The 23,071-nt window shown below is 47.9% G+C and overlaps 2 protein-coding genes across 2 annotated transcripts; both read left to right on the forward strand.

Moving 5' to 3' along the window:
• The first annotated feature begins 1,140 nt into the window (after window positions 1–1,140).
• On the forward strand, window positions 1,141–16,929 carry Txnl4a (thioredoxin-like 4A). The gene is made up of 4 exons (NM_001309168.1): window positions 1,141–1,230; window positions 1,509–1,698; window positions 13,531–13,634; window positions 16,580–16,929. The coding sequence occupies exons 2-4, from the start codon at window positions 1,546–1,548 to the stop codon at window positions 16,749–16,751; spliced, it is 429 nt and encodes a 142-aa protein (NP_001296097.1). The 5' UTR covers window positions 1,141–1,230; window positions 1,509–1,545; the 3' UTR covers window positions 16,752–16,929.
• Naa12 (N(alpha)-acetyltransferase 12, NatA catalytic subunit) lies at window positions 1,173–7,565 on the forward strand. The gene is made up of 4 exons (NM_001077676.1): window positions 1,173–1,230; window positions 1,509–1,698; window positions 4,490–4,558; window positions 6,214–7,565. The coding sequence occupies exon 4, from the start codon at window positions 6,293–6,295 to the stop codon at window positions 6,953–6,955; it is 663 nt and encodes a 220-aa protein (NP_001071144.1). The 5' UTR covers window positions 1,173–1,230; window positions 1,509–1,698; window positions 4,490–4,558; window positions 6,214–6,292; the 3' UTR covers window positions 6,956–7,565.
• Window positions 16,930–23,071: the final 6,142 nt, after the last annotated feature.

The raw sequence follows: 23,071 nt of genomic DNA on the forward strand, positions 1-23,071 counted from the left end.
ATGTGTATGAATGTTTTGCCTGCACATATGTGTATGTGCACCTTGTGCCTGAAAAGAGCAGAAGAGGGTGCTGAATTCTCGGCAACTGGAGTTACGGACGTTTGTTGCTGACATATAGGTGCTGGAAATTGAATCTGGGTCTTGTTTTATTTTGTGCGCATTGGTGTTTTCCCCGCATGCATGTCTGTGTAGGGTGCCAGATCTTGGAATTACAGACAACAGTGAGCCACCATGTGGGTGCTGGGAATTGAACCAAGGTCTTCTGGAACTGCTGAGCCAATTCTCTTGCCCCAGAACCTAGGTCTTCTTGAAGAGCCACAAATGCTTTTTACTTTGGAGTCATCTCTCTGGCCGCTGCTTTTTAATTAATTAATTTAATTTTTATCAGGGGATGAATAGTGGTGATGGTTGTACAATACATATACTTAATGCCAGTAAATGGTTAAAGTGGCAGACTTACACACGCGCGCACACATGTACATAGATACAGTAAAGGAAACCATAGCTTAAGATGATGGAGTGTTGTAGGAACACTACAACATGGTCTTGTAGGAAGGAAGATGTGTTCAGCCACTGACTGTGGAACATTATGGTGGAAGAGGGATGGATCTGTGAAAGAGAAATTAGGAAGATGATAATGGCTGAAGCCAAGGACATCTGATCTCTGGGGTAAGTTACAGGTCCAAAAACTTGATCATATCCAGGAGTGTCTGAAGACGCTGAAAGATATTTTACAGAAGAATGCCTTGATAGACCTATGGAAAAGATCAGGAGCATGGCTGAAGTTTGGCCAAAGACTTGTCGTATTTCTCAGCACAATAAGAAATAATAAAAGATAGAGGCAGACCACCACTCTCCACCACTAGACGCGTTACGAGTGGGGTCTTGACCATGCTTTGAAGCACTTGCTAACGAGGCTCGGCCTGAGATTAGACTCTGGCATCCCTTGGCAGAGGCATCGGGCCGCCAAGAATGCGAGTACGATGCACTATGGGACTGCTCGCTCGCTCGCTCGCTCGCTCGCTCGATCCGGTGCAGAAAGTTCAAGCACAGATCGCTTGGCGGCGACCAGAACAGGAGGTGGAGCGCGTCCTCCCCCCGCATGCGCGTGACGCAGGCGTGCGCCTGCGCAGTAACGCTGAAAAAGCGTCAGCGCGTGAGGGCGCGGGAGGCGCTGGCGCTGGTGCTGGGTGGAGGACCCGGCGGTCGGGCCGCGTGGGCTCACACGAGGTTAGAGGTCGTCTAATGTGGCCCAGTGGGGCAGGGGCCGCTGGAGTATGGTTCCTGAGGGGCTGGAGATGCGGGGGTGTGGTTCCGGTGCGAGCCGAGGCCCTGTATGGCCTTCGGGCCCCGGGCGGGCACTGGAGGTCTGGGATGGCGGTGGCCTGCGGGTTTGCAATGGAGCCCCAGGCAGAGAGTCTGGGGTGGCCCTAGGCAGAGAATCTGGGGTGCAGGCCGGGTTCTTGGGGTCTGGATGGGGTCGCGACCTCAGCTCTTTACACCCATAGGTAGTTCGCGGCGTCCGGCCGCGCAAGCGCGTTCAAGATGTCGTACATGCTTCCGCATCTGCACAATGGCTGGCAGGTAGACCAGGCCATTCTTTCGGAGGAGGACCGCGTGGTCGTCATTCGCTTCGGACACGACTGGGACCCCACTTGCATGAAGATGGACGAGGTTCTGTACAGCATTGCCGAAAAGGTAACGCCTGTGCAGTGTTCGCCCTGTTGGGCCCGGCAGGGTGGTTTGGACACGAGATTCAAGCCTGAATCTGCCAGAGCTCCAGGCAGACCATTGACCCACAAAGAGAGAGACGGGGGTTCATGTATTCGTACTGGAAAGGTTCGTGCCAGAAATGGTTAGAATCTCTCAGATTTTGAAGAAATTTATGATCTTCCTCCTAAAATAAGTGACTCGTTGTGATGATAAATTTTGTTTTTGTGATTACGGAAGGGGATTGTCCTGGGATGGGTCTTTTATATGATTAGACAGACCTTGAACACGATACCTCAGTCTCTTAGAGTTCTGGGGTTACGGGGCACCGCTTTGGACCGTGTTTTTAAAAGGGTTTACCAGGGCCAGGAGCGGTGGCATATGCATTTAATCCAGCACTCTAGAAGCTGAGGCAAGAGTTCTGGGTCAGTCAGGACTGTATAAGACCGACTCTCAAAAACAAACAAAAATTGTTACTGTATTGCGTGTGTGTGTAGTGAACAGAATGATTTTGCAACCTTCGTTGGGCCTGTTGGAGCTTAGTTTAACAGTATTGCCTTTTTCTTGATACCTTACAAATTTATTGTACTTTTGAAGCAGAACTTCTAGGTTATTTCCATGGTAAACTTTTGCCCCCTTTCTCCCCAGAGGGAGAAAGGGAAGACAGACTCAGAACATTCTTTCATTCTCCCTACCTCCTCACAAGTCCTGGGATATGATCGGCATGAACCTCCAAGCGCTTTGCCAGTTACTCGATTTGTAGCTGGCAGTTACTCAGATACAGAAAGTGTTAGGAGAAAGTAGGGCTGTGTTTGGGTAGAACTGGTGTTCTTAACTTTTCATCTTTTAAGCTGGGTGGCAGTATTTATTCCCTGACAGTAGAAGTGCAGTTGTCAGGTACCGTTCACGATTAGGAGGTTCATTCTCCTCCTGTGAATTCCTCTTCACAGTTTTAGGATGACTTAGTGTTTTTTATGATTGTATCAACAGGGCGAATGGCAAAGACGGTAATATTTAATATTATTCCATAAGTAATTTGAATAGTCATTTATTTTCTTACTTATTTGTTTGAGACAGGACCTCCCCCACGTAGCCCTGGAATGTATGTAGTCTTTAGACATCACAGCCAAATCTACCTGCCTCTGCCTCCACCTTCCAGTGCTGGTATTAAAGGCATTTGCCAGCATGCCTAGCCTGAAAGTTTGTGTTAGAGAAGAGTTAACGCTGATAGAAATGCTGAAACTGTTTTCCCTCTCACGGATGCTAACGTACGTTGGCTTAAAGCAGTTCTTATCTTTCAAATGACTTCACTCACAGGATTGTTACCGTATTTACTTGAGCTGTACGTGAAGTCAGGGTCTTGGGAATTTTAGTCGGGTGCTCTGCCTCTGAGCTACAGTCACCATACTAAAGGCATTCTCTGGAGTAACACAGGAAGACGTCTGTGCAGGAAAAGCAACGTTATCTGGCTTTCTGTTGCCTGGTGGTCTGCTTTCCAGTTTAGGAGAGAACATCGGAGGGCAGTTCTGACATCCGGTTACCACAGGTGCCTTTGGGATTGCTTCTGAAGTGAGTCTCAGGAACACTCACTTGGTCTGGGCTGAGGCCCAGAAGTCCTTATTACTGAGGTGAATTCAGGAGCTCCTCAGTGGAGATTAGCCTCTGGGTAGCAGTACTTCTCAGCCAGCCTTGCCCTGTTCCTCTCGGACTCCAGGACAGTGAAGGCCTGAGAGTGTGGCTGGGGGATAAGGAGGGCATCACTTCTCTTATGCAGGCTCTCCTGCCGGTCAGGCTAGAGTACGAATGAGGCGGTGGGGTCCCTCAGACAAAGGCAAACTGAGATTCACTGAAGCCGCACTACAGGCAAGTTCCCTGTTGGGTTGGAGACAGCTGTCCTTTAACTATTTTGACCTGAAGGTGGTGTGAGCAGTGTCAGGTTGGGTCCGTTAGGATGGCTGTGTCTGAGGCCCTTAGCTTTTCCCAGCTGAACAGAATTTAAGATTTCTCTGTGCTGCTTCTCTTGTGCATCTGGTGCGGACAGCATCTGCCATCATCCCATTCAACAGACATATAGGTTCTATGTGGTGTTGGGTTCCTTAGTCTCCTTTGAAAAATATTTCCTTTTGTCTTTTAAGATGCCTTTTCTTTCGTCCAAAAAAAAAGTGTGATTGCATTCTTTTTTTTTTTTTTGGAGCTGGGGACTCGAGCTTGCTAGGCAAGCGCTCTACCACTGAGCTAAATCCCCAACCCCGTGATTGCATTCTTAATGAGCTACCCTCTGGCCCCTCTTAATAACTCTGTTGTGCTGGCGTGCTGGGCAGGTGCCCTGTGGCAGTCCTCCTCAGTCACTCTCCACTCGTTATTCACCGAGGCAGGGTCTTTCCTTAACACTAGAGCTTGCCAGTAAGGCTCGCCTTGCTAGCCAGCTTGCTCTAGGGATCCCCTGTCTTCCATCTTCTAGGACTAGAATTAAGGTAGGCCATCATGTTTTGGTATTTATGAAGGTTTCTGGGGGTCTGAACTTGAGTCCTGCAAGCTCTTTAACCACTGAGTAATCTCTTCCATATCTTTAATAAACTTTTAATACTATGTTTTAGTATAGTTTTAAGATGTAAGCTTGAAATACATTAAAATCATTATTATTGTTCTACTTCCTCAGTATGATGGCAAATAAACATTCATAATTTTGGAAACTCCAGGAAGCATTCAACATAAATTTTTGAAATTTAAGATTTTAGTATAAAGAACAGTATAACTATTTAAAAATCTCCCTCCGCAGAAATGGAAGATAGTGGGAGATCTTCCTCATCTTGTGTGAGTCCTGTTTGGATATCCCAGCTGTCTTAAAGTGAGTAAAAGCTGTGTGTGTTCAGGCTGGACTTGAGTGTCCCTGTTCTCCTGAGATACGCATTAGACAGCGAGCTGCTTCCTCTTGCTGTTGCATCTCCATGTGATGCTGGAGTACTGAGTTAAAGGTGGTAGGGAGCTCAGCTGCAGATCTAGAGTTTACTGAGTAACTTCTCTGTAAAGTGGCTTCATGCAATTTTTGAAGAAAGACTTTCATGTACCTGTGATCTCGTTTCCCAGGAGTAGGAATATACTTTGTCACAAGTGTTTTTAGAGATGAGTATTCCCTTGATACTGTGACAGGCAGGAATGGAGAGACCGTTTTTATATACTAAAAAGCCCATACAAATGGCATCTAAAATATCTTTAATATATAAAATATATTGAAATGTGACCGTGTGTTCTGAAAGACACTGTGGCTGGTGAGACAACAGTGGAGGCCTTGCCACAGAATCCACCTCAAAGTCCAGGAAAGAACCAATTCCCTTGTTTGTTCTCTGACCTCCACACGTGTGTTATGATGGCATATATGTTCCACATATACACACCTTATGCATACAAAACCATAGAATTTTAGAAAACTATACAAGACAAATAATGCTTACAGAGCTTTTAAAGAATAATGGGTCATGAGGGTAAAGATTGTGTTTGATCTGTGGCAGTCAGTGCTCGCCTAAGTGAGGAATCTCAGATAGGCCTGTGGGTTAGAATGGTCCCGTAGCTGACAGTAAGGAGTGGACCATGCAGAATCTGCCAGGCCCTTCCACAAGTTAGTTAAGCAACTTCTAGCTTGTGCCTGTTATGAAAGGGGACATAAAGCTGGGCATAAAGGGGAGACAAGGCAAGTTAGTGCAGAGGTCTCTACAAGTCATAAAAGTGAGACACAAGTGAGCCGCATGGTAGCACATGCCATCAATCCAGCACTTGGGAGGCAGGGGCAGATGGTCTCTCTGAGTTTGAGGCCAGCAAGGGCTACACAGAGAAACCCTGTCTCACAAAAACAGAAAAGCGTAACAGACATGTGAAAGGTTCCTCTGGCTCAGATGTGTGCTTGTTAGGAAGCACATACACATACATGTTGTCCATGCTTTCTAAAGTTCCATAGCTGTGGGAAATAAATCCTCTGCTGGGCATATGCAAAGCAGTATTCATTTTATTTTAGATTTTCAAAATGATATTGGAGGGGAAAAGTAGTGGACATTTACTTTAATCTCAGTTTTAGATAAAACAGGTGGAAATTATAGTGAACTGGAAATTGATAAATGGATGGACAGTGACGGGAGAAACCGTGCTGCTGGTTTATCTCTTACCTCCATGGAAGCCAGACTGAGTTCAGGCAGCCCCTCTTGGAGATTTTTGCACACTCAGCTGGTGCACATAGAATCCTAGAAGGCTCACAGGTTAGCAGGGCGCTAGGGACGTCTGCCGCTGCCTCCCGCCTGCACCGTGTGTGCCGCAGCCTCACTGTCGAAGGATGCAGTCTTTGCCAAGACAGCAGAGTCCTGTTGGATAGGAGCATCTCGAAGCATGAGTATAATTAAGGTCATGTAGTTGCCTTAGGGACGATCTGATCACCCATACTCGTCAGAGATGCATTTGTAGTGACATACTGTGTTTCTTGAGTTTTGAAATACACCTTTGTGTCAATTCCTCGAGGCAAACGGTGCTGGTGTCGCTTGTGCTCTGTGGCATCCTCTCTGACTCTCGGGGTCTGACAGGCCTTCCTGCCGCCAGTATGAACATCCGCCGGGCTCGGCCGGACGACCTGATGAACATGCAGCACTGCAACCTGCTGTGCCTGCCCGAGAACTACCAGATGAAGTACTACTTCTACCACGGCCTCTCGTGGCCTCAGCTCTCCTACATCGCCGAGGACGAGGACGGCAAGATCGTGGGCTACGTCCTGGCCAAGATGGAGGAGGACCCCGATGATGTCCCTCATGGACACATCACCTCACTGGCCGTGAAACGCTCCCACCGGCGCCTTGGCCTGGCCCAGAAGCTGATGGACCAGGCCTCCCGGGCCATGATCGAGAACTTCAGTGCTAAGTACGTGTCCCTGCATGTCAGGAAGAGCAACCGAGCAGCCTTGCACCTCTATTCCAACACCCTGAACTTCCAGGTCAGTGAGGTGGAGCCCAAGTACTATGCAGATGGCGAAGATGCATATGCTATGAAGCGAGATCTCTCGCAGATGGCGGATGAGCTGAGAAGGCAGCTGGTGCTGAAGAAAGGCAGATACGTGGTTCTGGGTTCCAAGGAGAATCAGGGGAGCACACTTCCTGGTTCTGAAGAGGCCTGTCAGCAGGAGAACCTGGCTGTAGGCGACAGTGGCAGTGATGGCAAAGACAGCACTGATGTCCAAGACAGCTTGCAGACCTTGGGGTCCGCCTCTTAGAGCCTGCCTGAGCACTACAGGTCCTTGTAGTTTAGCCTTATATTGTTCTTGGGAACCTTGCCCTGCAGTCCCTGCTCTGTGACCCGAATGGCTCTCCTTTCGCTGCTTAGCAACCTTCTGCATAACCTGTGTGATCATGGAGGCACACCTAGACAGAACTGTTGTGCGGGAGTCAAGGAGGCCTGAGGACTGCCGTGCAGCCTTTCTTGGCTTCTTCATGCTGCCATCAGATTCTGTTCGGTGCTGTACTGTTTGTGTGTATCCCGCAGGTTTCCAAAGCCTGGAATGCCAAACAGGAAGTGGGGACAACTTGAGAATACCCCAGTGTTCTGCCTTTGCCAGTGTTTTCTGGGTTTTCCTTGGAGTGGAACCATCAAGTTAGTCCTCATGCCCTCTGCCCCGTGGGGAGTTACCCACTCTTGCTTTCTGTGGGGAACTGCCTGGCCCTGCCCTCCCTCCTTTTGAAGAAGAATGTTCCCTTTCCTGGTCAGAGATGGTAATGGGTTCTGGACTGATACAGGAGCAGAATTTGTAGATCTTAAGGAAAGGACAAGCAGAAATTAAATTGCAATCTCTAACCTGAACAAATAAAAATATATAAGAAGGAGAACACGTTTATTGTGGGAATTGATTGGTTAATCCTTCTAGTGCTTCGAGTTTAGTCCCAAGGGCACCTCTGTGGAGGTAACACATTCCACCCTATAGGGCGTCGGGTTGAGCTGAAGAGTTATAAAACAGCCGAGGTTTTCATTTTTGAGAGGACATGATTCCTCTTACCAATTTCTATATTTGGGGGGCTGGGGAGTCTGGCTGTAAATAATCAAAATAATCCCCATTCTTAACTTTGGTGGCATTGATTGGTAGTTAATTTTGAGGAAGGCAGGTTAGTCTTCCCGTTAATTTTTTTTTTTAATTTTAGCTTTGTTGTAATGTGTATGAAATGAGTATTTCTGCTTTATGACATTTAAGATGTTGGCAGGCCATTACAAGAGGGCAGAGTAAGCCAGTGGTAAGGCTCCCTCTGGCAGGCATATCTTGAGTTCTAAGCCTGTCCAATCTACTTAGCAAGTCCTAGGCCTGCTGGGACTACAGGGTAAGATCTTGTCTTAGCAAAACTACCAGGAAACTGGGTTTTGGTTTGTGATGATTCCACCTTAGCCCCTCACCTCACTGCCTGCTAGGAAGAACATCTGGTCCATGTCTTCATCATAGCGTGAAGGCCGCCTGACACTTTCCTTCCCTACCCACCTAATTGTCTCTTCCTGTCTTGCCAGGAACTTCCTCACCTTAGTGTTTTCCATGGTTACCCTCCCTCAGCTTCATAAGCAGTTTCTCCCGTCTTGCCCAGGAGTCAGTCACAGCTTTTTAGTTCTGTCTGACTTGAGTTCTCAGGGACCTCAGTACAGGTGCCTCCTTGTTGATTGGGCTGGTGTCTGAAATTGCAGTGCGGGCCTTACACATGTTAAGTACATTGGCTGTGTCACTGGGGGGGGTTCCTCCTAGCCCTCATGCTTTCTCCTGTAAAGGGTTCTACGCTAACACTGAAGTCCCAGCATCAACACCTGAGGTGCTCGGGGCTGGTCAGAAGCAAATGGTGGCCATGAGGTAGTCTCTCCCAGCCCAACCTCAAGTTGTACCAAGCAGTACTTAAAAGCCATCGTCAGGTTCCTTTCTTGGCACCTACAGAGCCTGGCCTGTGTCTAGGACCTTGTGAATAGGCGCTCCAAGAAGAGATTCCTAATTCTGCTTTCTCATCCAGAAGCTAGACAATGAGGTTCGACTGCTGTCTTGTGTCTGTCTTTTTCTTTCTCTTTTATTGTGTTTTGAGACGGTTTCTTTGCATAGCTGACCTTGGAACTTACTTTGGAGACCAACTTAGGCCTCCCAACTCAAGAGATCTGCCTGCCTCTGCCTCCCAGTGCTCGGATTAGAGGTGGTGCCACTGCCCAGCTCTTTCTGTCTTTATAGGTGGAGTTCTCTTTACTGAATGACGCCCGCCCTCCACAGTTCTGCCTCCACCTCTTCAGGCAGAACAGTTTCTTCATGACTCAGCTCAGGAATTCTCATCCAGGGGCATCTGGGGCAGACCTGGGTGCAGTTTCAGCTCTTTTTCCCCTGGGGCTTTGAACCTTAAATTCTTGGCATGTGAAACACTGACATGGTCTCAGACTGTTGAAAGAATTAGAATTCATGATCAAGAAGCTCCTTGTCTGTGGCAGGTTCTCAGACACTGAGCCAATCTGCCCTGAAATGTTTATGTAAGTCCTTAGAGTATGTATGTTTGACATGGAGTCTTTGTCTGATGATGATGGGCCGGACTAAGCTTGAAGACAGGAGAAACGTGTGTCTTCAAGCAGGTTGGTGTTTATAGAGTTGCTCTCCCTGGTAGCTGAATGTCCCCATATTTAAACGGTTTTGTGGTTGGTACGTAAACTGGATGATCTTGGACAAGTTGAACAGAAAATGGAACACAGCCTCCTGATCTGATGATTCTATGGCCTCATCTTCTATGGTGAGCAATTTTATTTTTAAATAATACCAGGATGGAATGTGTTTACTATGGAAGCTGGGAGCTGGTGACCTGGCTGATGATTTCAACATGGATGCTGTGGGAAAGCAGTTTTCAGTGAACTGAGATCTAACTAAGGCGTGCACGAGGTGAGGGAGTGGAGTTCATGGTTTCTAGTGATTAATATAAACACATCCCTTGCGCCCCATGATGTGCAGATGGTAACGCACACACGTCCTTCATGCACCATGATGTGTACACGGCACGTACACTTCATGTGCCAGACGTGCACAGTGTATCATGTACGTTGAAGTCCTTGTTAAGTATAAACTGTCACTTTATGATTTAATTTCCTTGCTGACTTTTGGAATATTGCCAGCAATAGAGTGCAGCCAATGCCTGTTACACTGTCAGGGTGGCAGTCTTGAACTCACCTTTGTGCTGTACCACTGGAAGCAGATCCCAGGCGACAGACAGGTTACTCCCCATAAACTAAGTTACCAAACTGGATTTCTGGGTGGGGTTTGTAGTTTTTGATGTTCTGGAAACCCAGTCCAGGGCATTGCGTATACTAGGCAAGTGCTCTACCACTGGCCTACATATAAGGCGAGAGTTTGTTTTTTGCAGGTAGCTTGGTGGGGGAACACACTGGGTATTGAACCAAAGACTTTGCACATGTAGCAGACACTAAGTTCTGTGTCCAGCCTAGCTGGTAGGTTTTAGGATTATTAGCCATGAAGAGATAAAGGAAATGGGTGTAATGGCGGGTGCCTGCCATTTCAGAACTTGGGGAACTGGAGCAAGAAGACCACAAGTCCAGGGCATGACTGGGCTATAACATGACTTAAAGGCCAGTCAGGGAAATTTAGTGAGACCCTATTTCAAAATAAAAGAAGACAGGTTAAGTTCTGTGGTAATACGCTCACCTAGTAGGCATGAGGCCCTGGGTTCAATCCTGTGCCCCAAAAGGGAGAACACTAAGTAAGGTATTCATAGTCAGGCGAGGTTGGTCCACACGTAATCCCCGTACTCAGAAGCAGAGGATCACGTCAGGATCCCCTTGGACTACAGAGCAGGTGTGAGGTCATCCTGGGCTATATGAATAAGAAGATCCCATCTCAGACAAACCCAAGTGAACAGCCTGTGTGTGTGTGTGTGTGTGTGTGTGTGTGTGTGTGTGTGTGTGTGTGTGTGTGTGTGTACACAGGCACCATAGTCGACTCCCTTCGTCATGCAGCTCTGTCCTGAGTACTGAGGCCTAAGTGTTGTGCAGTCTTTAGTCCTCACCAGTACTGACACCTCAGGGATAGCAAAGCTACTCGAGAGAACATGGAGCCAAACCTGGAGATACTTGTGGTGTGACCTTGTGCCAGCTGGTGCCTCACTGTCTCTAAGGGCAGCATGCTAAGGCTCCTCTGAATATAAAATGAGATAATATGTCCAGGAATAAGGAGGCTGGGTGTACAGCAAGGCAGCAAAAGTATTTGCACATAAGCCTAATAACCTGAAGTCAGTCCTTGGAACATCTCCGTGGTGAAAGAAAACTCTCCTGATGTTGCCCTCCTGGCGCATGCTGGACATACCCCGCACCCACTGTACCCATGGTAATCCTCTCGAATGCTGGGCATACCTCGCACCCACATGTACCCATGGTAATCCTGGTGCATGCTGGGCATACCCCGCACCTACACATACCCATGGTAATCCTGGCACATGCTGGGCATACCCCACACCTACACATACCCATGGTAATCCTGGTGCATGCTGGGCATACCCCGCACCCACACGTACCCATGGTAATCCTGGTGCATGCTGGGCATACCCCGCACCTACACGTACCCGTGGTAATCCTGGCGCATGCTGGGCATACCCCGCACCTACACGTACCCATGGTAATCCTGGCACATGCTGGACATACCCTGCACCCACACGTACCCATGGTAATCCTGGTGCATGCTGGGCATACCCCGCACCTACACGTACCCATGGTAATCCTGGCACATGCTGGACATACCCTGCACCCACACGTACCCATGGTAATCCTGGTGCATGCTGGGCATACCCCGCACCTACACATACCCATGGTAATCCTGGCACATGCTGGGCATACCCCACACCTACACGTACCCATGGTAATCCTGGTGCATGCTGGGCATACCCCGCACCCACACGTACCCATGGTAATCCTGGTGCATGCTGGGCATACCCCGCACCTACACGTACCCATGGTAATCCTGGCACATGCTGGACATACCCTGCACCCACACGTACCCATGGTAATCCTGGTGCATGCTGGGCATACCCCGCACCTACACGTACCCATGGTAATCCTGGCACATGCTGGACATACCCTGCACCCACACGTACCCATGGTAATCCTGGTGCATGCTGGGCATACCCCGCACCTACACATACCCATGGTAATCCTGGCACATGCTGGGCATACCCCACACCTACACGTACCCATGGTAATCCTGGTGCATGCTGGGCATACCCCGCACCCACACGTACCCATGGTAATCCTGGTGCATGCTGGGCATACCCCGCACCTACACGTACCCATGGTAATCTTGGCACATGCTGGACATACCCTGCACCCACTGTACCCATGGTAATCCTGGCACATGCTGGACATACCCTGCACCCACATGTACCCATGGTAATCCTGGTGCATGCTGGACATACCCTGCACCTACACGTACCCATGGTAATCCTGGCGCATGCTGGACATACCCTGCACCCACATGTACCCATGGTAATCCTGGTGCATGCTGGACATACCCTGCACCTACACGTACCCATGGTAATCCTGGCGCATGCTGGGCATACCCTGCACCTACACGTACCCATGGTAATCCTGGCACATGCTGGGCATACCCCGCACCTACACGTACCCATGGTAATCCTGGCGCATGCTGGGCATACCCTGCACCCACATGTACCCATGGTAATCCGTTTCATCTTTCTTAAAGGAAGATGGGAAGTGGGGAATCCCTGGGTTGGTTTGTTGGTTGGTGGCTCCTGGTGCTGGCTTCAGCTTGTGTGCACATCTCTGGTGCCCATGTTCCCAGTAGCTGTCATGTGGTTTGTCCCTATAAATAGAGCAGTGGCGGAGTGGGGGATCCACCTCCTAGCCTAACCTCATGACCAGCTTCATCCATAGTGACCCTCCTAGAGTCACTTCTCAGTTCGGGGGTTAGGAATCGAGACTTGGGGCAAGTGGCATGTCTATGACATGTCTAGGTCGTGCCTTTATATAGTGCACAGAGCATATTTAAGGAACGCATCACTCTGTGTCTAAGGCTGCTTTAAGGTTTATCCTTAGGAAGTGTATACATAAATTTAAAGTCAATATGCATAGTAGAATTATTGATGCTCTTCGGAACTCAGCAAAGAAATAAGCAAAGAGTGTTCCAGCCGGCAGCTAAAGAGCGTCTTTGGTGGACAAGGATGCCTTTGGTGGAAGCAGAATACAGTATGGCCATCTTGTCAAAGTGCTAGAGTTTTAGAATGAATCTAGGAAGAGGTAGGGAGAACTTAGCAAAAACGTTAACAGCAATGGGATTTAGGGTGCTTTCAGTCTTTTTAAAAATTTTTATTAAACTGATACATTTGCACTAGAAAATTGTAATAAATTGTAGAAAATTTAACATGTGGAATAATAACTAGTAGTGTTTGCAAGCATTGAAATGAGCAATTAGGGGAGAGTGGATGGTTGAGTTTGATAACATGGAATGAGTATTTGTAAGTACAAACTTACAAAAACTTAGAAAACGGCTCGTTAGTAGGCAAGTGAGAGGGCTGTGGGCATTTCCTGCAACACTGTTAACTTGATCATGAGACAAGTTGAGTTCTTAAGTGACTTGGAGCTGGCAGAGAGCTGTGAGTAGCATTGGTCAGAACCTGGCAGGACCATGTGGTTTTTCTTCATCAGCTCTGTGGGACAAATATTTAGTAACTGGTTTGAAAAAATGCCCAGTTACACAGTCTTGTTTTTTGTTTTAATTTACTTTTATACAATGAAAACCAATTTTATCTTATTTTGGTTTTTAAAATCTCTTTCCAGGTTAAAAATTTTGCAGTTATTTATCTTGTGGATATTACAGAAGTACCTGACTTCAACAAGATGTATGAGCTCTATGACCCATGCACGGTCATGTTCTTCTTCAGGTAGGCTGTCTGAAACTGCTGCTTAAATAGAGCTCTGTTGGGCTGGAAGTTTGATGGGACAGACAGATCCCTTTGCTCAGAAGGAAGTCAGTTGTGCAGTTTGAGTCTTTTAAATAGTTGTAAAGTACCAATTCCAATTTTAACATCCACTCAAACAACAAATAACTCTTGAAATACTTTCCAGAAATGGTTGTGAAGTGTAATTAAATAGACATTCTTTCAGGCATTTAAAATACCTTCAGATAAAATCTGCTGATGAAGAAACCTTTTAGAATACAGCTTCACTCGCTAGATATTGGCACTGACTTTATGTGGTGTCCATTGACAAAATCCAAGAAGGAAACCTGAGCTGCTTCGCTCCATGCACGCCCAGGTTGTTTTGTGAGCTTCAACACTCCGGTAGGAATTTGGGAAGACCTCTTCATTTGACTGGTTCTACTCATCAAAAGTTTTTCTCGTAATTACTAAAGAAGTTGGTCTATAGTCATAGACCTCCAAAGGCGGTGTCCAGATAGAAAGCGGAGTTGTGTGTTTGATCTCATGCACAGGCTTAGCGTAAACTGGCTCTCGTTTGTGAGTTAACAGCTCTGAGGCTGAGGTAAGCAGGGTCTCAGGCGTGACCTGTGGGCTGAGTGATTGCAGGTGTCTGAGGCTTTTCTTCTTGCTGCTGTTGGTGGGAGCCACTCTGCTCTTTAAGGCTCCTCTGTCTGAGTAAGACAGCATCCATTGTCTGTCACAGTGAGCTTTTCGCACAATCCTCTCCTTCTTAGAGGGGGGTTAGACTAGTGCGAGTTGGGTAATCACAGTGATCTCCTTTTAGAGCCAGCTACTGAGGAGCTTGGCCCGTGTCAGGAATGTCCTGTGCAGTGTCACAGCAGAGGTCCCAGGGACGGGCGGTATTTTAGGATTTTGTCTATTATCCTTGAGACTGTCCTTCCCTTAAAGCAAGCCAGGACCCTCTCCCAGGTCTCCAAGGACCCTAGAGACCCCACTCCTGGGACCAGCAGGTCACAGTCCTCATTGTCCAGATCACCCAGTCAGTTGCTCTGAGGTCTACAGCGTGACCCCTGCCCTGTGAAGTTGTTCCAGCTCAGAGGGATTGGGCAGAAACAGGGAGCCTCTTCCCCTTCCACCTCCAACACCCCACACCTGCACACACAGCACACAGGGCCAGACAAACTTTAATAAGGCTCAGTATTACACTCCTAGCTGCGTGCTCCCCCTGGGAAGGGATCTAACCAAGTCTCCTTCATGACTGATGCTTGCAGCTGAGCAGGTTGACCAGCTCTTTCAGCCACAGTGGGGGCCATTCTCTTCTTTCCACAGTCTTCTCTTCCTCCACAGTTGCTGCCTGCGAATGTTCTGGCCTTCAGCACTGTGCTATCTGAAGAAGCTGCGAGTTTAATTTTCTCACTAACAGTCCTGAGCCCACTCATCTCTGTCCTTTACGGACAGAAAGAAAACAGGCAGCATTTCCTTGTTTGGAAATCTCTTCTGCTAAAAAACAAGTTCAGTTAACAAGTTCTGCTTTCCATACAACTATAGGACACAGTAGTTCCTTCCCAGTGTGCAACCAAAGTCCCTTCCTCTTTGTGAGAAACAAGGCGCTCACTTCACATGGGAGAGAGGGACTAGCTTAGAGAGACAGCGACAGGCATGGGAGGAGGTTGGAGGAAGCAGTGTTGGTGTGTGGGTAGGGACAGCCGGTGTCTTTGAGGTCATTAGGACAGATAGTGGACTCAGAAAAGAAGACAAATTTCCTCCTTCTTCTGTGATCCAAAGTTCTAGAACAAGAGTCAAGAGTGGTCAGTTTATATCCCAGTGTACCTACCAGGTACACTGAGTACCTACCAGGTTTTACTCTTAGGACTGGGACAGAGTAAGAGAAGCCAGGCTCCTCTTTACAAAAACCCTTTGCAGAGATAAAACTGACTGAAGCCTGTCAGAATCACACAGGGTTCCCGGGTATACAAAGTACTAGTCATGTCCAGTGTGCTTACAGAGAGACTAAGCCATAGAGCCCAGTAGGGCTGCTGTGCATGTGGGTAGGAGGAGGTGTGGGTGTCCACCCCCTTCCTGGGCTAACTGAGGACATGGAATGCTCCCTGGGAGTGAATATTTGACATATGTCATGTCAAACTGACCTTTTCACTGCTCTCAGAACCAGTGGGGCGTGGTCATGGGCTATAGTGGAAGCCAGTGTGTGATTCCATAGAAGTGATCCCATAGTGTTAGACTAATAGAAACAGATCTTTAGAAACTTGAAAAAATTCATGCAAATTCAGTAGGGATTAATATCTTTATTCAGAAAGTACAAATGCAGGTTCCTAAGTGAGGGAAAGGCCTGTCCTCTGAAGGGTGAGTGGCTAAGGACTGTTTGCTTCTCAGTCACAGCATACCAGGTGGGCAAAGCCATCATTCTCAACCCACGGTTACAAAGCGTTTGGTGAATCTGTACCAAGTCCCTGTGCACAAAGCATGAGAAGGTCACAGGCTTTTTCAGGAAAATTAGAGCACCTCGGGAAAACTGCTTGTCTTTCAGAACGATACAGCTGTCTTTGACCTTTACAGTCCAAGATACGGATGCACAATTGCAGGGCACAGCGGTGCATGCCCTCAGTCTAGAACTCGGGAGCAGGGGCAATGGGGTCTCTGAGTTTGAGGCCAGCCCTATCTACAAAGTGAGTTCCAGGACAATCAGAGATATGTAGAGACCCTGTCTCAAAAGAACTAAATTATATATGTAAACAAATGCACAGAAAATCCAAGAAGAGTGCAGAGTTTTTCTATAGAAAATTATATTTAGTGTTTGTCTTTATTTTGTCTTGAACTGTGGACTCTCTGAGTGGTCTGTGCTCTTAAATGGCATTACAGGTGCTTAGGCCGCAGAGAGACCAGACGTGCGTGGGGCTCTCTGTGAGCATCGCTCTTCTCTTCTCTTTCAGAAACAAACACATCATGATTGATTTGGGCACTGGTAACAATAACAAGATCAACTGGGCCATGGAAGACAAGCAGGAAATGGTTGACATCATAGAGACCGTGTACCGTGGCGCCCGCAAAGGCCGAGGCCTGGTGGTGTCGCCCAAGGACTATTCCACAAAGTACAGATACTGAGCACTGACTCAGGCTGTGCACAGGACACTGGGAGCCTCTTCTGGCTAGACAGACTCTGCTCTCATAGCCTCGGGAAAGGGCCTGCAGCAGAACATGGCCTTAGGGCTGGAGGAGCCTTGAGATGAGTTACAGGGGCCTTAACTACCTGAAGCAAATAAACGTGAAGGAACAGTAGGAATCTGCCGTGTGCTTTACTGACTGTAAATGTCTTCACTCTCAGTGAAAGCGTTGTCTGTCCCATGAGGCTGTCAGGTTTTGCATCTTCAAGTGGTCGCTAGAGCTGTCAAGCAAATACCACAGATAGGGTGGCTTCCACAGACATTTCAGCTGTATGGTTTTCCAGGTCTGCACCTGAGGTGGCTGTGTTCTGGGTTCCATTTGAGGCGTGGGCTATCCATAGTAACCCCTTAGCTCTGGAGGTTATTAGCCGTCCTTGGTGAACCTTGGATTGAGAGTACATTATCCCAGTGTTTGCCATTTTCCTTACGAGTTGTGTATGTCATGTGTACGCATGTATATGCCAATCTCAAAATATTCATAGTTATAAGAATACCAGTCACATTGTCTGAGGGGCCCACCTCACTCTGACAACCTCATCTTAACCAATTACATATGATAATCACTTCAAATAAGGTCATGGTCTGAGATTCTGAGCTTAAAACATCAATATATTGATTTGGGGTGACAACCCTTAAGAGGACCCAGTCTTACTCTTACTCAGCGTATAAAATAGCCCTGGAATCCAGGTATGATGCACCCCTGCTTCCCGCCGAGGCCAGACTGCTGCGCTCAAGACAACTGCAAAAATAGCAATTGTCTGGGGCTTCCCTTCCGCGAGTTGTCCTCGACTCTTCCCCCATTTGTCTGTGTCATACTTCCTAAGGAGGCAGGGTCCTCATTTCACTCAGTACAAGTCCCCTTATCTATTCAGTTTTCTCTTGTTTCTTCCTGGCAATGTGGAGGGACCTGGGTCTACCCTCTCACCTCTCTGAACACAAACTCAGAAGAGAAAGGTCAGCATCTGAGGAGCTGACATTGGACAAGCTCCTCACTGACTCGGGCAGGCCTCTGTACCTGTCTCATCCGTCTCCATAGTACGCAGTGGTGGCCACTCACTGGACACCTCATGGGCTCTTCATAAGTTGGCCCGCTGTGAAAACTCAGGAGTGAAGCAGACATCTTACCTACAATTAAACGCACTTGTCAAATGGACTAAGCCATGAGTCTAGGGCTGGGATGCTGCTTGGTGGTAGAGTAGTAGTCCTAGCTTGCAAAAAGTCAGTCACAAGCCCATCTGCAGTGGGATGTCTAGCACTAATGTGCCCATTAAGGAAAGTAGTAGCTGGGCATGGTGGTGCACACCTTTAACCCTAGCACTTGGGAGGCAGAAGTAGACATTTCTGGTCAAAAAGCCAGTCTGGTCATCTGGTTTACATACTGAGACCCTGTAAGGTGGGGCGGTTGGGGACAGGGAGTTTAGCTTCCCTCACTGGCCATGGATGGCCCCAATCATTGTTCTTGATTCCCTACATAAAGGGAAACTCCGTATGGCGCCCTCAAGAATGTCCTTAAGTTCGATGTGACAGGAAAACGCTTAGGTGGTACAGCCTTGCTCTCCACATGTAGATGCAGAGCGCTCGCACACATGTGCACTTGCACATCTACTGAAGGAAAAGTAATGCTGTGTACATCACAAATGTGAGCGGGCCTGGGTGTCTTAGGGTTTCATTGCTGTGAAGAGACACCATGACCAAGGCAACTCTTATATTAAAAAATAAAGATAACATTTACTTGGGGCTGGCTTACAATTTCAGAGGTTCAGTCCATTATCAGGGTGACCGCATACTCAAAGACATGGTGCTAGAGGAGGAGCTAAGACTTCTACATCTAGATCAAAAGTCGAGCAAGACCGGACTTGGCTCTGCAGGAATCCAGGAGGAAGGTCTCATCTGCACTGGGCAAAGCCTGAGCATAGGAGCCTCAAAGCCCAACCCCACAGTGACGCACTTCCTCCAGCAAGGCCACACCCACCCCAACAAGGCCACGCCCACTGTAACAAGGCCACACTTACTAACTGTGCCACTTCCCATGGGCCACGCATATTCAAACCACCACATGGGAAACGCCTTAGAACCGAGTCAGCTTTAAGTCGCTGCTGGTATAACTGTAGCCTATGCTGAGGTTTGCGCTGCCATTGAACAACTTCACTCCTGGGACCTTCACTAACTAGATCCAAGGAGCTTTCCAGGGACCTTTGGTGATGGATACCAGGGCTGACCGCCACCCTCTTCCCAGAGGTGTTTCCTGTCAACCTGCCTACCAACGCTCTAGGTAACAGATTCTCCTCTGCACTATGTAGACAGTGCCATTTTCGTTCGAGCTCCCTCGATGGGTCTACTGACTGTGGGCCGGTGAGCAACGTGGGAAGCCGTGCCTGATGTCTGCAGAGATCCAGAAGAGAAGGGAGAAGAAAAAGAAGCTGCCACTGAGAAGGCTGTGACCAAGGAGGAATTTCAGGATGAATGGCCTGTGCTAGTGCCTGAGTTTGCTGCTGCTCAGGAGAGGGTGACAGACCGGTCTGAGTGTTCAGGTGCCCTTCCTGCCTGTCTGGCAGAGCCTCACTGAAGACTGGAGTGCCAGCCGCTTAGGGCTGGACTGCAGCTCCCACTGGTCAGCCACTGAATGGAGTCCAACAGCTACCAAGTGCTCACAGAAAGGTCAGCAACTGTACAGTCTTTACTTTTACCAGGGGTAAACCCCTGCAGAGTGGAGTCTCTGTGAGACTCAGAGTCCACAGTGCTTGGAAAGTTACAGTCCAGAAAGGCAGGGCCCCACACAGAGGGTGAAGAGTTCCCCTTTTTAGCCACAGTTGACCATTGCTAGGGGTTAGAGCAGTGGCTCTCAACCTTCCTAATGCTGTGACCCTTTAATACAGTTCTTCTTCAAGATGTGGGGACACCCAGCCATAAAATTAGTTCATTACTAACTCATTGGATTAGCGCATCATTAAAAAGATATCAGGTTATCAATATACATCTTTCCTGGCTGACCATTACTGGGGTCCCCCAGGGCAGGGCAGTCAAGAATCTAGAGAGACAAGTTGATTTACTTCTAGAAACCAAATTACCATAGTTAGCCATAGCTGTTCTCCAGACACTTCAAAGTGGAAAGGTGGATGGGGAACGGTTTCTAACTAAACATAAATCATATAAAACACAGTAGAAACTTGGGCATCGTGGCACATAGGTGTGATCATGGCCCTCAAGAGATAGAGGCAGGGGCAACTGGAGCCCACGGCTCTCAGAAAAGCTAAAAGTAAATAAAATGGCATCCTAGTGGTATAAGATCTAGTGTTTTGTTTTAAATCTGCGCCCCTGAGCACCTGGCACATAACAGACATTGAAAATATTCTTGAATACTTCAAAGATGGGAAAATGGCCAGAAAACAGAAATACTCAACACCACCATTCAGGAGGGAGAGCCACAGCTCGATTCTACTTCTCCTCCACTGGAGCGATGGCTTCACAAGTCGGGCAATACCAAGTGTTTGTGAATATGGGGAGGAATTGGAGTCCTCATCAACTGCTGGTGAGACCATCTCGCCAAGTCCAATGTGATATTATAGCTGCCACTCCTAGGTTTAGACTGAAGAAAACAGAACAAACATCCACACAGAAACTTGTGTACAGTACCGTTATCCACAGCAGCAAAAACGCGGAAGCCCAGGTGTCCATCGCTGGGTGAAGACTGGCAGACAGGGAAGTCCCCGTGGACAGAAAGTGGGTTAGTGGCTGCGTAGGACGTGGGCATGAGGTAGGAAGCTGCAGGGTGTCTTTGAGATGATGAACGTGTTTTAAAATCACAACACACAACGTGTGTTAATCACAACGTGTTTTAAATTGCACAACAAATTAAGGCCATGCCATTGTTTACTGTGTGGGGTAAATGGTATGAAGGTATTACAGATAGTAGCCTTCCGACGTTAGGAGAGAAGAAGGGTGGAAACCTGTCCGTTCCACATTCCTTGTTGATTGTATCCCTCCTGCTCATGGCCTGCTTAGACTCTCATAACAGAGTGAACAGACTAAACAACAGAAATGTATTTTCTCAGTTCTGGAAGAACAAGTTCGCGGTTCTGAGACAGTTGAGCTTCAGGATACTGGCTTGTGGAGGACAGTCTTCTCACCGTGCCCTCATGGGCTCTCCTTACTGTGCACACTGAGAAAGAGCCAACTTCTGTCTCTTATGAGGACACCAGACCTACTGGATGGCGGGGACTGCCCTTGTAACCTCATTTACCCTTGGTTACTTCCTTAGAAACCTTTCCAAACACAGCTGCACTGGGGTCAGTGTATAAACACACCAGTTGGGGTATATAAATATTGAGACTGTCACAGATACAGAAGTATCACCCAGTGACCCTCCTCCCTGGTGCCCCGGGCTGCAGAGCAGTTGACTTGATCACCCATTCGAGCTGCAGCTGAAGGCAGCCGTGGCAACCTGGAGATTCATCCCCAAACTTCCCAGGATGCCCTGTAGGCAAAGCCTGGGGACTGCTCAAGATGAGGAGTAGGCTTTTGAGTAAACCCAGAGGGGTCAGAAGGAGGATCCCATCAAGACTGCAGAGATAAACAGAGTGGCCAGTGTGTACAAGGAGAGAGGCAGCCAATTGCAGCACTGTTGGGAAGCCGCACCAGACACAGGCGAGAAAACAGACAGTGGCTGTTGCATAGCACTGAGTAGTCGGTCCAGAGGCTCACGTACCCAACCGGTGAGCCCCATACAGCGAACAGCAGGATGCAGAAGGCTGTATGTAGGCTGCCTGTGCATACAGATCAAGACGAAGACATAACATGTTGTGTTTGCCCGTGCAGTCTTAGAGCATTCAAGACAAAGACCTGACGCATGAACACGTGTGCATGCTGTCCATTTCGGAGCCCTGAGGGTGGGCACCCCTGACTGTTCTGGACCCACAGAGAAGGCATGACAGACATAACACAGCACACAGCACAGCTGAAGGTTACAGCATGGGGGATCCCTTGGTTGGGGGTGGGTAATCCCATTTCAATTAAATTTTCAACTGATTGAAAACATAAAAATTATATTTTTGTGTATGTATGTATGTATGTATGTATGTATGTATGTATGTAGTATTGCTTTGGACACAGAGTCTAACCGTGTAGTCCTGGATGGCTTAGAATTCACTGTGTAGACCAGACCACGCGAATTCACAGAGACCTGCCTCTCTCTCCTGAGTGCTAGGATTAAAGGCAACGCCCACAGGCCTTTAATTATTAAATTAAACCCAAAGGCAGGGCTCAGAAAGAAAGCTGGACAGACGTGCAGGGGCTCGTGGGAGGCCGATGAGAGCCCAGCTCTGTGATGTTAGGGATATAAAGTCAGTCTGTGAGCGGTTCGCCTGTTCCTCTTTGTTTGCTCTTGGTTTTGAGACAGGAATCTGTTACAGTGCCAGGGCTAGCCTCAAACTCATGATCTCCCTGCCTCTGCTTCCCAGGCGCTGGGATTGCCTGGTCTTTGTGGTTCTGATGAGCCTCAGATCTGTTCGACTCACTTCAACTATCTACTGCGAGCCTGCTAAAATCACAGTTATGACTAAGATACTTTGACATTTGGCACCCAGTCAGATGTCGCTGCCTTTATTTCAAACCACCAAGACCATCAGACTTGAGCCATCCAATTTAAGGGACACAGTTTAAGATCAAGAGATGCCCACCATCGTCGGGAGCATTGGGTGGGGCCTCTTTCTTCTGTGTTTGGCTGAATGCTGTGGATTTCCTGAAACTTCTGGCTTGCTGAGGGATGTTGGGTAATCTCTCACAATGCCGTTATTAGTAATGTCTTGAAATCAATTAATGATCACAATATCCAAGAACTAACAAACCTTTAGTTGCCTAGGTGATCGTTGCCATACAGTGGAATATTAGGCAGCACTTGGGGGTAACGTGTGAAATTTTCACAAGGGACAATGTTACAGGTAACGAGAATAGGCTGTTAAGCTATAGGGAACACGGCTGAATGTCTTAATATTCAATATCTTAATATCTTAATAGGACAAGTGCCATCAGGCCAATTAAAGGTAGGACTGGGGGTGATTTTAAGTTTATATTATGCAGGGGATACCTTTTTATAAACCAGAGACCCTTTAGATGACAACACCCATTTTGCACTGGTTTGAGTAGCTATTCCAAAGGCTGAGTAGCCATCAGATTATCTTGGCCTGGTTCTGTCCCACAGTGATTCCTTGGTGGGGTGAGGCTCATTCTGAGGCACAGGAAAGCTCTCGAGGTGGGGGGGGAGGT

The sequence above is a fragment of the Rattus norvegicus genome, chromosome 18, assembly GCF_036323735.1.
Source record: "Rattus norvegicus strain BN/NHsdMcwi chromosome 18, GRCr8, whole genome shotgun sequence".
In the NCBI taxonomy this organism is placed as follows: domain Eukaryota; kingdom Metazoa; phylum Chordata; class Mammalia; order Rodentia; family Muridae; genus Rattus; species Rattus norvegicus.